The sequence below is a fragment of the Pseudophryne corroboree genome, chromosome 1, assembly GCF_028390025.1.
Source record: "Pseudophryne corroboree isolate aPseCor3 chromosome 1, aPseCor3.hap2, whole genome shotgun sequence".
NCBI classification, from domain to species: domain Eukaryota; kingdom Metazoa; phylum Chordata; class Amphibia; order Anura; family Myobatrachidae; genus Pseudophryne; species Pseudophryne corroboree.
In genome coordinates, this window is record NC_086444.1 from 796820779 (window position 1) to 796836828 (window position 16050).

General features: G+C 49.1%; 1 protein-coding gene across 1 annotated transcript in view; it reads left to right on the forward strand.

Annotated features, from left to right (window-relative positions):
* GAR1 (GAR1 ribonucleoprotein) overlaps positions 1-16050 on the forward strand; it is an 81586-nt gene that overhangs the window by 40876 nt on the left and 24660 nt on the right. Inside the window, exon 5 of the mRNA XM_063918810.1 lies at positions 3244-3394. Coding sequence (XP_063774880.1) covers positions 3244-3394 — 151 coding nt within the window. The remainder of the gene's footprint in view (positions 1-3243; positions 3395-16050) is intronic.

Here is a 16050-nt window from a genome sequence, read left to right on the forward strand (position 1 = left end):
TTGGAGGCCACTCCCCCTCGCCGTTGCCTCAAATCTGCCTTACCGGCTGCTCCCAAAGAATGGGAGGTAGTACTGGACGCTATTCACAAGCTGTACTTCCAGCAGGTGATAATCAAGGTACCCCCCCTTCAACAGGGGCGGGGTTACTATTCCACGATGTTGTGGTACCGAAACCAGATGGTTCGGTGAGACCCATCCTAAATTTAAAATTCTTGAACACTTATATAAGGAAGTTCAAGTTCAAGATGGAATCGCTCAGAGCGGTTATTACAAGCCTGGAAGAGGGTGTCCCCATGTACCCACCTCACCAGGAGTACCTCAGGTTTGTGGTACAGGACTGTCATTACCAATGCCAGACGCTGCCGTTTGGTCTGTCCACGGCACCGAGGGTATTTACCAAGGTAATGGCCAAAATGATGATACTCTTTAGAAAGAAGGGAGTTATAATTATCCCGTACTTGGACGATCTCCTGATAAAGGCGAGGTCCAAGGAGCAGTTGCTAGTCAGCGTAGCACTATCTCAGGAAGTGCTGCATCAGCACGGCTGGATCCTGAATATCCCAAAGTCGCAGCTGATTCCCGTGACGCGTCTGCTGTTCCGGGGTATGATTCTGGACACAGAACAGAAGAAGGTTTTTCTCCCGGAGGAGAAGGCCCAGGAATTATCATCTCTGGTCAGGGACCTCCTGCAACCAAAACAGGTGTCGGTGCATCACTGCACGCGAATCCTGGGAAGGATGGTAGCTCTTACGAAGCGTTTCCCTTTGGCAGGTTCCATGCGAGGATCTTCCAGTGGAATCTATTGGACAAGTGGTCCGAATCGCATCTTCAGATGCATCGGTGGATCACCCTGTCACCAAGGACCAGGGTGTCTCTGCTGTGGTGGCTGCAGAGTGCTCATCTTCGTGAAGGCCGCAGATTCGGCATACAGGACTGGATCCTGATGACCACGGATGCAAGCCTCCGAGGGTGGGGGGCAGTCACTCAGGGAAGAAAATATCCAAGGACAAAAACTTCCTTGCATATAAATATTCTGGAACTACGGGTCATGTACAATGCCCTGAGTCAAACAGAATACCTGCTTCAAAAACAACCGGTGCTGATTCAGTCAGACAACATCACGACTGTCGCCCATGTAAATCGACAGGGCGGTACAAGAAGCAGCATAGCAATGGCAGAAGCCAAAAGGATTCTTCGATGGGCGGAGAATCACGTGATAGCACTGTCAGCAGTGTGCATTCCGGGAGTGATGAACTGGGAAGCAGACTTCCTCAGCAGACACGACTTCCACCCGGGGAAGTGGGGACTTCATCCAGAAGTTGTTTGTACACCGGTGGGAACGACCACAGGTGGACAGGATGGCGTCCCGCCTCAATAAAAAGCTAAAAAGATATCGCGCCAGGTCAAGGGACCCTCAGGCGATAGCTGTGGACGCTCTAGTGACACCGTGGGTGTACCAGTCGGTTATGTGTTCCCTCCTCTTCCTCTCATACCCAAGGTACTGAGGATGATAAGCAGGAGAAGAGTAAGAACTATAATCATTGTTCCGGATTGGCCAAGAAGAGCTTGGTACCCAGAACTTCGAGAAATAATCTCAGAGGACCCATGGCCTCTGTCGTTCAGACAGGACCTGCTGCAGCAGGGGCCCTGTCTGTTCCAAGACTTACCGCGACTGCGTTTGACGGCATGGCGGTTGAACACCGGATCCTGAAGGAAAAGGGCATTCCGGCGGAAGTCATCCCTACGCTGATTAAAGCTAGGAAGGATGTGACCGCAAAACATTATCACCGCATATGGCGAAAATATGTTGCGTGGTGTAAGGCCAGGAAGGCCCCAAAGGAGAAATTTCAGCTGGGTCGATTTCTGCACTTCCTACAGTCAGGGGTGACTATGGGCCTAAAATTGGGTGCCATTAAGGTCCAGATTTCAGCTCTGTTAATTTTCTTCCAAAAAGAACTGGCTTCACTGCCTGAAGTTCAGAATTTTGTTAAGGAAGTGCTGCATATTCAGCCCCTTTTTGTGCCTCCAGTGGCACCTTGGGATCTCAACGTAGTGTTTGATTTCCTAAAGTCGCATTGGTTTGAGCCACTTAAAACCGTGGAGCTAAAATATCTCACGTGGAAAGTGGTCATGCTGTTGGCTTTGGCTTCGGCTAGGCGTGTGTCAGAATTGGCGGCTTTGTCATGTAAAAGCCCTTATCTGATTTTTCATATCGATAGGGCGGAATTGAGGACTCGTTCCCAATTCCTTCCTAAGGTGGTATCAGCTTTTAATTTGAACCAACCTATTGTGGTGCCTGCGGCTACTCGGGACTTGGAGGATTCCAAGTTGCTGGACGTAGTCAAGGCCCTGAAAATCTATTTTCCAGGATAGCTAGAGTCAGGGAAACTGACTAGCTATTGATCCTGTATGCACCCAACAAGCTGGGTGCTCCTGCTTCAAAGCAAACTATTGCTCGCTGGATCTGTAGCACGATTCAGCTTGCACATTCTGCGGCTGGACTGCCGCATCCTAAATCAGTGAGAGCCATTCCACGAGGAAGGTGGGCTCTTCTTGGGCGGCTGCCCGAGGGGTCTCGGCTTTACAACTTTGCCGAGCTGCTACTTGGTCAGGTTCAAACACATTTGCAAAATTCTACAAGTTTGATACCCTGGCTGAGGAGGACCTTGAGTTTGCTCATTCGGTGCTGCAGAGTCATCCGCACTCTCCCGCCCGTTTGGGAGCTTTGGTATAATCCCCATGGTCCTTACGGAGTTCCCAGCATCCACTAGGACGTCAGAGAAAATAAGAATTTACTCACCGGTGATTCTATTTCTCGTAGTCCGTAGTGGATGCTGGGCGCCCATCCCAAGTGCGGATTGTCTGCAATACCTGTATATAGTTATTGCTTAGCTAAAGGGTTATTGTTTGGAGCCATCTGTTGAGAGGCTCAGTTGTTATTCATACTGTTAACTGGGTATAGTATCACGAGTTGTACGGTGTGGCTGGTATGAGTCTTACCCGGGATTCCAAATCCTTTCCTTATTGTGTCAGCTCTTCCGGGCACAGTTTCCTAACTGAGGTCTGGAGGAGGGGCATAGAGGGAGGAGCCAGTGCACACCAGGTAGTCCTAATTCTTTCTTAGATGTGCCCAGTCTCCTTCGGAGCCCGCTATTCCCCATGGTCCTTACGGAGTTCCCAGCATCCACTACGAGAAATAGAATTACCGGTGAGTAAATTCTTATTTTTAATTTTTTTGTCTAGTTTTATATAGACCCTGCAAAACTGCTACCACTCCAAAGGTTCCTCCCTCGTCCGCCTGGTGAAAAAGGACCCCCAAGGGGTGGACGTGGTGGAGGCAGAGGGTTTGGACGTGGCAGAGGAGGTGGTAGAGGAGGTGGAGGACGTGGTGGTGGTATGTATCTTTTTGTTTTCCTCCTATGTAACAGTCTGTATTGCTTCTGTTATGTGTGGATAAGCAGTAAGACAAAATGCGTACTTTTTAGTTTGAGTTAAAGCTTTATTTTTCTTTTGCAGTTACTGTCCTTCCTCTGAGTCTGTGGGCTACAATATTTCATATTATACTACACATCATAGTACTTAATATTATGTTTAGATCATGGTTTCTGTAGTCCAGAACATAGGGGTAAAAAAAAACCCTATCTTTACTTTGGGCTATTTAGAAACTGGAGATCCAATGTCACCAAATAAAAATATCATGTTGACTGCTGTTAAGGATGGTGGTGACAACTTCTGTGCATGCCACCATTAATGAACTGCCACCGTCAATGATATACTGGGGCAAATGTAAAAATACAATCCGCTTTATAGATGGGTAGAGATATAAGTCCTAAATCTAACTGTCACTGCACACGTTATATCTGCCCCACCCGCACTGCACGTGGTTTTGTCCATTAGAGAGAAATTTTGCTGCTGCGATCAGGTCTGAATTAAGCCCATACATAGAGGAGTCCTCCTCCTACATCTATCCTCAATACACCATGCAGCATGAGCTGCCTGGTGTAAGCTGGCAGTTCCCATATTACGCCGTTAGTGTCGGGCATCTTTTTTGCCTAAAATGCGTCTTGTACACACTATGTGACTTAAGCAGACACTGCTGATTAAACTAATATGCGGCATGCCTGTGTGCAATGGTAGCTGTATTTGCATATGAAATGCTACGTCAGTGGTTTTTTTGTTTTTTTATTTTCTTTCTTCAGGGTCCACAGTCTCCACAGGAAAGACATTGGGGTGTAGGTGGTTGGAGAGGACCAGGCACCAAACAGTTAAAACTTTGAAGTCCCAGGATGCCTTGGTCCCGCCCCTATACCCTGCCCACAGCCAAAGGCTAGCCAGTTTTAGTGTGGTGCCAGCAGGAGCCGGATGCACCTTTTAACAGGGGTGCTGCTTCTAAGCAGCCCCAAGCTTTTATTTTATGATTTGTTTTTACTTCAAAGCAAGCAGCGCTAGGCAGTCCTATAGGTCGGCAGCACTGCTGCTCCTACAACCTCCCGCCGGCGCCGCAACACTGGTAAATTGGTCCAGTGATAAGGGCAGGTGCCACTGGAGCTTAGCTGGTCGCTCCCCTGGGGACCCAGACTGCAGCCTGAGAACAAGGAGACTGTTAAGCGTGGAACCACGTCTTTTGGCAGCTTTTATCTCTGGTCGTGGAGACCGATCGGAGGCGCTGATGTGGGTGTCCGGTCCGTCTGCAATCCCATTAGTCCGCTAGGGACCATTTAGAGGCCAGTTATCCTGGAGATTGAGTCCGCAAGGGGAGGAACGCTCTCTCCTGGTGGCCGTTCCCCCGGTTCAGGGCTCAATCCCTCATGTAGGCTTCCCGCTTCTGAGCTGCTTCTTCTAACCCTCCTCCCACTTTGAGACACTGAGCAGCCATTTTCTGAGCAGTGCTGAAGCTGCAGGTCTCCAGGAACGCCGGGTCCAGTCTCCCTGTATACCTCTCCCCAAGGGCCAGATTATACAGCGCTGATCCTACCAGCCACTGCAGCTTGTGTGTGTGTGTGTGTGTGTGTGTGTGTATGTGTATGTTATCAGCCCAGATCTGTGACTTTGTGCCTGTGTGTAAAACGCATCTCTCAGTGGGTTAGTGGCAGTTCTATCACACCCAGTCCACAGCTGATTGGGCGAGAAACGCCCTCCCACACAGGTTGGTGGATTATAAAATAGTTAAATGGATAAGAAACTAGTTGCAGGATAGGAAACACAGTTTTAGTAAATGGAGTGCAATCTGTGGAGGGAAATGTTACCAGTGGAGTACCCCAGGGATCTGTACTCGGACCAGTTCTCTTTAATATCTTTGTTGGTGACATTGCAAATGGTATTGAAGGGAAAGTATGCCTTTTTGCAGAAGATACAAAGATGTGCGGTAGACACACCAGGAGGGGTAAAACAAATGATTGATGACCTAGCTAGATTTGAAAATTGGTCAAGAACATGGCAACTACAGTTTAATGTTAAAAAATGCAAAGTCATGCACTTGGGTCTCAAAAACCCAAAGGCTAAATATAGTATCAAGGGTACTATAATGGAAACTACTGAGGAGGAAAGGGATTTAGGAGTCACTATTTCAAGTGACTTAAAGGCAGGAAAGCAATGCGAGAGGCACGTCAGATGCTTGGTTGCATAGGAAGAGGAATCAGTAGCAGGAAAAGAGAAGTAATAATGCCACTGTATAGGTCATTGGTGCGGCCTCATCTGGAATACTGTGTCCAGTTCTGGAGACCATATCTCCAGAAGGATATAAATACATTAGAGAGTGTGCAAAGAAGGGCAACTAAAAATGGTGCATGGCCTACATCACAAAACTTACCCGGAAAGTCTAAAAGATCTTAACATGTATAGTATGGAGGAGAGAAGGGAAAGGGGGAGCATGATAGAAAGGGGGGGCATGATAGAAACTTTCAAATATACCAAAGGTTTTAACTAAGTTCAGGAGGGAAAGATTCTTCAAAGGAAGAGAAGTATTAGAACTCGAGGACATAAACTGAAACTGGAGGGAGGCAGGTTCAGGGGAAATTTAAGGAAAAATTACTTCACAGAATGGGTAGTGGATAATTGGAATAGCCTACCATCAGAAGTGGTAGAGGCTAAGACTGTAGAGCAATTTAAACATGCTTGGGATAGGCATATGAATATCCTTACAAAGAATTAAGGTTCAAAAAGGGTTGAGATTACCTAAAGGATAAAAAGTAAAAGGGGCTGACTAGATGGGCCAAGTGGTTCTTATCTGACGTCAAATTCTATGTTACATCCAATGGGAGGCTCTGCCCTTTGTCTGCTGTGTTTTCACAGAGCAGGATTAGCAATGGGACTGATGGAGCTGCAGCTCCAGGTCCACACCCCAGAATAGGCCCACTGCATCTGCAGCAACACACCCTCCAACAATTTACACATAAAAATTGACACAAATTCAAAAAGGGGGCGTGGCCACGGGTACAGCCGCGTGGCCATGCCCCTTTTCTTATACTTTCAATGGAAGCTTGGAGAGTCAAAAATCTGTATAGACCATAAAAATAGGGACTGTACCTGCCAAAAAGGTGCAGCTGGAGGGTATGCCACTGCATCTGCAGCAAGTCTCTGTGCTGTAGATAGGGGGGAAAAAACATCCTTTTACTGCAGCGTCGTATGTCCTGCTGCCAGTCCACCTGCCCCCTCCAGCATTAATAATCCCCACTACCTAGCCGCGGCGCAGGTGGAACAAAAGCTTCTGCGGCCACCGGCATAGATGTGTATGAAAGCGGCACAGCAGAAGGCTTTCATAGCCCTCCCTGCGCCGCATACTCTCTGAGCCCCGGAGCCTCCTCTGCGCATGATGTCACAGAACTGCCTCCCCGCCACAGCCGCGCCCAGATCCCCAGAGGCCCTGACTCCGCAAAACAGCACCTGGGCTGCCAGCCCGGAAGCCCCGAGATGGCTAATGTAACGGATAGAGTGGGTGATATCGTGGAGGGTAATGTCTGGACGCTGAATCAATGTAAAAGGTGACAGTGCTGTGCAGTCTGGGCCAGTGCTAGGGTGTTCGGCGCCCCCCCTGCAAACTATAAATTTGCACCCTTGCATACTTTACAAAGGCACAGCGCACATAATACCCCCTGTAGCAGAGACACTTACACGCGTGACGCCCCCCTGTAGCAGTGACGCTTACACGCGTCACGCCCCCCTGTAGCAGTGACTCTTACACGCGTCACGCCCCCCTGTAGCAGTGACGCTTACACGCGTCACGCCCCCCTGTAGCAGTGACGCTTATGCATACACACATACTGTACATACATTACACACATACAGTCACACATATATACAGTATACACAGACACACACTCACTCTCTTTCCAGACACTTACCTAATGAAGTCTGCCTGGCCGAAGCTGTAGCTGCTCATCCTCCTCCTGCAGCATGGTTCCGTCTAGCTTCACCCCCTATTCCCATCTAGCTCCGCCACTTTGGCTCCCGCCCGGCCACTGAATGTCACGCAAGGGAGCGGGGGGAGAGAGGAGGCTTTGTGCTGCCGGTGCCGAGGGGGAGAGGAGGTTTTGTGCTGCTGGCGCCGCTGCATGTGTGACAGCAGCCGGCATCAGCAGCAGGGATAGCAGCAGCAGCTCAGTACAGGGATGCAGAGCAGGGAGAGCGCCTCTTCTTCCTGGTGCCTCCCTGCACTGCATCCCTTTGCTGTGCAGCTAGCGTCGGGCCTGTGTGCAGTGTCACTGACACTGCACAGCACTCTCACCTTTTACATTGATTCAGCCAGTCACTCAGTTCTGCCAGCCAGTCACTATTGTTATCACCAGTGTCCCAACGCGCCGCATTACAGGGAAGTAGATGCACTAAATAAACTACAGCTCCCAGCAGCCCTTAGCGCCGAAGCATTCCGGCCCGTAGGGCTGCTGGGAGCTGTAGTTTATTGAGTGCATCTTCTTCCCTGTAATGCAGCACGTTGGGACACCGGTGCTAACAGTAGTGACTGGCTGCTGTGCGAGTCTCCGGGAGAGCCACTGCTAAAGGGAGGACAGCAGCTTAGCTGCTTACAGGAGAAGCAGGTTAAGCATTACCCGCCCCTCCCCCACTCTCAGTACCTCCGGGCCCCATCCGCGGCACCCCCACACCTCTTCCAGCACCGGCGGTATCTCCGGACCCGCCCCCGCCCCTCCCGCCGCACCACCGCATTCGCCCCTTCCCCACCCAGGGCACCCCCGCAACTGCTCCTCCCCCACCCGTGGTGGCTCCAGACCCCCACCTGCGGCACCACCGCACCAGCCCCTCCCCCACCTGCGGCACCACCGCACCAGCCCCTCCCCCACCTGTGGGACCCCCGGATCCCATCCGCGTCTCCCCTGCACCCGCCACTCCCCCAACCAAAGCACCTACTAGGTGTTTCTCTAACGTCCTAAGTGGATGCTGGGGACTCCGTAAGGACCATGGGGAATAGCGGCTCCGCAGGAGACTGGGCACAAAAGTAAAGCTTTAGAACTACCTGGTGTGCACTGGCTCCTCCCCCTATGAACCTCCTCCAAGCCTCAGTTAGATTTTTGTGCCCGAACGAGAAGGGTGCACACTAGGTGGCTCTCCTGAGCTGCTTAGTGAAAAGTTTAGTTTTAGGTTTTTTATTTTCAGTGAGACCTGCTGGCAACAGGCTCACTGCATCGAGGGACTAAGGGGAGAAGAATCGAACTCACCTGCGTGCAGAGTGGATTGGGCTTCTTAGGCTACTGGACATTAGCTCCAGAGGGACGATCACAGGCCCAGCCATGGATGGGTCCCAGAGCCGCGCCGCCGGCCCCCTTACAGAGCCAGAAGACAGAAGAGGTCCGGAAAATTGGCGGCAGAAGACGTCCTGTCTTCAACAAGGTAGCGCACAGCACTGCAGCTGTGCGCCATTGCTCTCAGCACACTTCGGTCACTGAGGGTGCAGGGCGCTGGGGGGGGGGGCGCCCTGAGACGCAATAAAAACACCTTGGTTGGCAAAAAAAAATGCATCACATATAGCTCCTGGGCTATATGGATGCATTTAACCCCAGCCAGAATACATAGAAAAACGGGAGATAAGGCCGCCGATAAGGGGGCGGAGCCTATCTCCTCAGCACACTGGCGCCATTTTCCCTCACAGCTCCGTTGGAGGGAAGCTCCCTGGCTCTCCCCTGCAGTCACTACACTACAGAAAGGGTTAAAAAAGAGAGGGGGGCACTAATTACGCGCAGTATTAAAGATACAGCAGCTATAAGGGGAAAAACACTTATATAAGGTTATCCCTATATATATATATATATATATATATATATATATATATATATATATATATATATATATATATATATATAGCGCTCTGGTGTGTGCTGGCAAACTCTCCCTCTGTCTCCCCAAAGGGCTAGTGGGGTCCTGTCCTCTATCAGAGCATTCCCTGTGTGTGTGCTGTATGTCGGTACGTTTGTGTCGACATGTATGAGGAGAAAAATGATGTGGAGACGGAGCAGATTGCCTGTAATAGTGATGTCACCCCCTAGGGGGTCGACAACTGAGTGGATGAACTGTTGGAAGGAATTACGTGACAGTGTCAGCTCTGTATAAAAGACAGTGGTTGACATGAGACAGCCGGCTACTCAGCTTGTGCCTGTCCAGACGTCTCATAGGCCGTCAGGGGCTCTAAAGCGCCCGTTACCTCAGATGGCAGATATAGACGCCGACACGGATACTGACTCCAGTGTCGACGGTGAAGAGACAAATGTGACTTCCAGTAGGGCCACACGTTACATGATGGAGGCAATGAAAAATGTTTTACACATTTCTGATAATACGAGTACCACCAAATAGGGGTATTATGTTCGGTGAGGAAAAACTACCTGTAGTTTTCCTGAATCTGAGAAATTAAATGAGGTGTGTGATGATGCGTGGGTTTCCCCCGATAACAACTGATAATTTCTAAAATGTTATTGGCATTATATCCTTTCCCGCCAGAGGTTAGGGTGCGTTGGGAAACACCCCCTAGGGTGGATAAAGCGCTCACACGCTTGTAAGGGCTCTACCCTCTCCTGAGATGGCCGCCCTTAAGGATCCTGCTGATAGAAAGCAGGAGGGTATCCTAAAATGTATTTACACACATACTGGTGTTATACTGCGACCAGCAATCGCCTCAGCCTGGATGTGCAGTGCTGGGTTGGCGTGGTCGGATTCCCTGACTGAAAATATTGATACCCTAGATAGGGACAGTATATTTTTGCCTATAGAGCATTTAAAAGATGCATTTCTATATATGCGTGATGCACAGCGGAATATTTGCCGACTGGCATCAAGTCTAAGTGCGTTGTCCATTTCTACCAGTAGAGGGTTATGGACACGACAGTGGTCAGGTGATGCGGATTTCAAACGGCATTTGGAAGTATTGCCTTATTAAGGGGAGGAGTTATTTGGGGTCGGTCTTTCAGACCTGGTGGCCACGGCAACAGCTGGGAAATCCACGTTTGTACCCCAGGTCGCCTCTTAACATGAGAAGACGCCGTATTATCAGGCGCAGTCTTTTCGTGGACAAGCGGGCAAAAGGTTCCTCATTTCTGCCCCGTGACAGAGGGAGAGGAAAAAGGCTGCAGAAATCAGCCAGTTCCCAGTAACAGAAACCCTCTCCCGCCTCTGCCAAGCCCTCAGTATGACGCTGGGGCTTTACAAGCAGAATCAGGCACGGTGGGGGGCCCGTCTCAATGAATTTCAGCGCGCAGTGGGCTCACTCGCAAGTAGACCCCTGGATCCTTCAGGTGATATCTCAGGGGTACAAATTGGAATTCGAGACGTCTCCCACTCGCCGTTTCCTAAAGTCGGCTTTACCGATGTCTCCTTCTGACAGGGAGACAGTTTTGGAAGCCATTCACAAGCTGTATTCCCAGCAGGTGATAATCAAGGTACCCCTCCTGCAACAGGGAACGGGGTATTATTCCACACTGTTGTGGTACCGAAGCCGGACGGCTCGGTGAGACCGATTCTAAATCTAAAATCTTTGAACACTTACATACAGAGGTTCAAATTCAAGATTGAGTCACTCAGAGCAGTGATTGCGAACCTGGAAGAAGGGGACTACATGATGTCTCGGGACATCAAGGATGCTTACCTTCATGTCCAAATTTACCCTTCTCACCAAGGGTACCTCAGGTTTATGGTACAGAACTGTCACTATCAGTTCAGACGCTGCCGTATGGATGGTCCACGGCACCCCGGGTCTTTACCAAGGTAATGGCCGAAATGATGATATTCCTTCGAAGGAAGGGAATTTTAGTTATCCCTTACTTGGACGATTCCCTGATAAGGGTAAGATCCAGGGAACAGTTGGAGGTCGGTGTAGCACTATCTCAGGTAGTGTTGCGGCAGCACGATTGGATTCTCAATATTCCAAAATCGCAGCTGGTTCCGACGACTCGTCTTCTGTTCCTAGGGATGATCCTGGACACAGTCCAGAAAAAGGTGTTTCTCCCGGAGGAGAAAGCCAGGGAGTTATCCGAGCTAGTCAGGAACCTCCTAAAACCGAGCCAAGTCTCAGTGCATCAATGCACAAGGGTTCTGGGTAAAATGGTGTCTTCCTACGAAGCAATCCCATTCGGCAGATTCCACGCAAGAACTTTCCAGTGGGACCTGCTGGACAAATGGTCCGGGTCGCATCTTCAGATGCATCAGCGGATAACCCTGTCACCAAGAACAAGGGTGTCCCTCCTGTGTTGGTTGCAGAGTGCTCATCTTCTAGAGGGCCGCAGATTCGGCATTCAGGACTGGGTCCTGGTGACCACGGATGCCAGCCTGCAAGGCTGGGGAGCAGTCACACAGGGAAGGAATTTCCAGGGCTTATGGTCAAGCCTGGAGACATCACTTCACATAAATATCCTGAAGCTAAGGGCCATTTACAATGCTCTAAGCTTAGCAAGACCTCTGCTTCAAGGTCAGCCGGTGTTGATCCAGTCGGACAACATCACGGCAGTCACCCACGTAAACAGACAGGGTGGCACAAGAAGCAGGAGGGCAATGGCAGAAGCTGCAAGGATTCTTCGCTGGGCGGAAAATCATGTGATAGCACTGTCAGCAATTCCGGGAGTGGACAACTGGGAAGCAGACTTCCTCAGCAGACACGACCTCCACCCGGGAGAGTGGGGACTTCACCCAGAAGTCTTCCACATGATTATAAACCGTTGGGAAAAACTCGACAGGTATTGCGCCAGGTCAAGGGACCCTCAGGCAATAGCTGTAGACGCTCTGGTAACACCGTGGGTGTACCAGTCAGTGTATGTGTTCCCTCATCTGCCTCTCATACCCAAGGTACTGAGATTGATAAGATGGAGAGGAGTAAGCACTATATTCGTGGCTCCGGATTGGCCAAGAAGGACTTGGTAACCGGAACTTCAAGAGATGCTCACGGAGGATCCGTGGCCTCTACCTCTAAGAAGGGACCTGCTCCAGCAAGGACCCTGTCTGTTCCAAGACTTACCGCGGCTGCGTTTGACGGCATGGCGGTTGAACGCCGGATCCTGAAGGAAAAAAGGCATTCCGGATGAAGTCATCCCTATCCTGATCAAAGCCAGGAAGGATGTAACCGCAAAACATTATCACCGCATTTGGCGAAAATATGTTGCGTGGTGCGAGGCCAGTAAGGCCCGACGGAGGAAATTCAACTGGGTCGATTCCTACATTTCCTGCAAACAGGAGTGTCTATGGGCCTGAAATTGGGATCCATTAAGGTTCAAATTTCGGCCCTGTCAATTTTCTTCCAAAAAGAACTAGCTTTCAGTCCCTGAAGTTCAGACGTTGTAAAAGGGGTACTGCATATACAGCCTCCTTTTGTGCCTCCAGTGGCACCTTGGGATCTCAATGTAGTTTTTGGGTTCCAAAAGTCACATTGGTTTGAACCACTTAAATCTGTGGAGTTAAAATATCTCACATGGAAAGTGGTCATGCTGTTGGCCCTGGCCTGGGCCAGGCGCGTGTCAGAATTGGCGCTTTTATCCTGTAAAAGCCCTTATCTGATTTTCCATTCGGACAGGGCGGAATTGAGGACTCGTCCTCAGTTTCTCCCTAAGGTGGTTTCAGCGTTTCACCTGAACCAACCTATTGTGGTGCCTGCGGCTACTAGGGACTTGGAGGACTCCAAGTTGCTGGACGTTGTCAGGGCCCTGAAAATATATGTTTCCAGGACGGCTGGAGTCAGAAAATCTGACTCGCTGTTTATCCTGTATGCACCCAACAAGCTGGGTGCTCCTGCTTCTAAGCAGACTATTGCTCGTTGGATTTGTAGTACAATTCAGCTTGCACATTCTGTGGCAGGCCTGCCACAGCCAAAAATCTGTAAATGCCCACTCCACAAGGAAGATGGGCTCATCTTGGGCGGCTGCCCGAGGGGTCTCGGCTTTACAACTTTGCCGAGCAGCTACTTGGTCAGGAGCAAATACGTTTGTAAAATTCTACAAAATTGATACCCTGGCTGAGGAGGACCTGGAGTTCTCTCATTTGGTGCTGCAGAGTCATCCGCACTTTCCCGCCCGTTTGGGAGCTTTGGTATAATCCCCATGGTCCTTACGGAGTCCCCAGCATCCACTTAGGACGTTAGAGAAAATAAGAATTTACTTACCGATAATTCTATTTCTCGTAGTCCGTAGTGGATGCTGGGCGCCCATCCCAAGTGCGGATTGTCTGCAATACTGGTACATAGTTATTGTTACCAAAAAATCGGGTTATTGCTGTAGTGAGCCATCTTTTCTAGAGGCTCCTCTGTTATCATGCTGTTAACTGGGTTTAGATCACGAGTTGTACGGTGTGATTGGTGTGGCTGGTATGAGTCTTACCCGGGATTCAAAATCCTTCCTTATTGTGTACGCTCGTCCGGGCACAGTATCCTAACTGAGGCTTGGAGGAGGGTCATAGGGGGAGGAGCCAGTGCACACCAGGTAGTTCTAAAGCTTTACTTTTGTGCCCAGTCTCCTGCGGAGCCGCTATTCCCCATGGTCCTTACGGAGTCCCCAGCATCCACTACGGACTACGAGAAATAGAATTATCGGTAAGTAAATTCTTATTTTCATCAAGCCCTGCGTGCGCTGTTCACGCCATTGCAAGGGGCTTCGTCCCTTTAACCATTGCACGCCCTTTGTCCGTGCAATATTTAACCACTCACACAATTATGATTGGAGGTAGTACTCTCATATAATAAAAATATTGCACGCCGCAAGGGTTAAGGGGGCGTAGCCCCTTACGACGGTGTGAAGAGCGCCCGTAGGGCGCGATGAATCACCTAATGTGTTTGTGTGTATGTGTGTGTGTATATATCCATTTTACTATTTTCTTAACCCAAAATACCAGGTGTATAGTGGTTCAAAACTACATCACATTTAGATGCATTTGTGAGGGGTGTTACATTGCATTACTGGGTATACACTCATTGTGTACTGATTGTATTACTATTGCTATATTTTCCAAAGGTAATAAGGAGGCTGGAGCACCTGTGCTGGTTACAGCGGGCTTATTCACTCAGGATCTTGTGCATGACTGTGTGCAAATTGTTATATTCCCCCTCACCAAAGAAAAATAGAAAAGAAAGGCGGCGCTCACAGGGGTAGTGATATACTCTTTCATTCAAACTACTAAATTATCCAGAGCGCTGGGAATAATCAAGAAAATGTATTAATACTTATATTCAATTTTAACACATTAATATAAAAAGTCAGAGACCATATCACAGACTACTCCAATCAGGTGAGTAGAGTCTTGCTGCTAGCAAGAGAACATGGTATCCCACTGTTAGTGAAGTGGTTAATAACAAGTCATATACAGGCGGATATCCTTGGTACAGGGCTAGAAACCCATGAGTCACGCTGTAATAGATCGTATGCAGCTGATACAAAGTAGTTGAATGTACCACTTGATTGTAAAAAGATGTAGCAGCCCAACCACACCAATTATAACAATTTGTTGCAATAGCAATTAATGGTTATCCACAGTGTCGGCAAATAAGCCTGTGAGAATGATTGACACAGTGTTTTAAAGGCACATATGGCAGAAAACCGCGATGAATGTAGCGGTTCATAGATGTTATGTTGCCTCACAGATGGCTTGGTGAAACAGTGTGTCCTCGGGTTCAGTCCGTTCTGTAGTCAATTCCCGTGGGTTCCTTAATAGGGCAGCACTAAGCCATGAATGAGGCTCTGAAAGTGTCCAGCTATTTGTTCCTGTTACAAGCTGCGAATGCAGCTTGCATTCTATTTGTTTTTATGTTGTGAGTCTGTTGTATTTCTGTTAGCATTGCAGGTATTCTTATGTACTTGTTTGGGGTACTGTTGTGGGCCGCCTTTGGTGAGTCTGTGTAACTGCAGCCTGTTTCCTGTATGTGTGGCCTGTTCAGTCTCACCTGTCAGCTAATTAGGCCATTATCTTGTGTCTGGTTTGCCAGCCATCCTGATTGGGGCTTGCTTCCTTTATTACCCAGCCTGCCCTTCACCTGAGGCCGGTTACAGTTTCCTGTTTGTACCTGTGTCCGGTCCCTGTCCTTGGTGTAATCTAGAATCTGTGCATTTAGTGCTGTCTGTTCCAGTTGGCAAGCCTGCTATCACTGCACACAGTGTAATCCTGCTCTGAAGCCGGTCTCAGTTTCAGTGTCTCTGGAACTCTGCTTCCCTTCAGGGGGTTCTGTTCCAGTTCAAAATTCCGGGCTTCTTCAGAATCCACATCAGACAGTTTAAGCTAAGTACTGGGATTTGAATTGGTTATTTTCAGAGTTTGAGTTACCTCTTGTATTTGATTATTGATATCACCCTGTGCATTGTTGCATTTACATACCATCTGTGTTTGATTATTGTACTACCATGTGCATTGTTGCATTTCATGTACATTCAGTGTTTATTGTATCACCCTGTGCATTGTTGCACCTGCGTACAATTTGTTTATAATCTGAGTATTAGGCAGGATTATTTAAAGTTGTGTTCTGTGATGTCTCACTGAACCGCATTTACTCCTGCCCAGCCTCCAATAGTTGCCTTGTCCTTGTCCTGAGTTCGGGGTGGACCTAATTCACCCTGGAAAGGCGGCTGCCATAGGTGAAGCCTA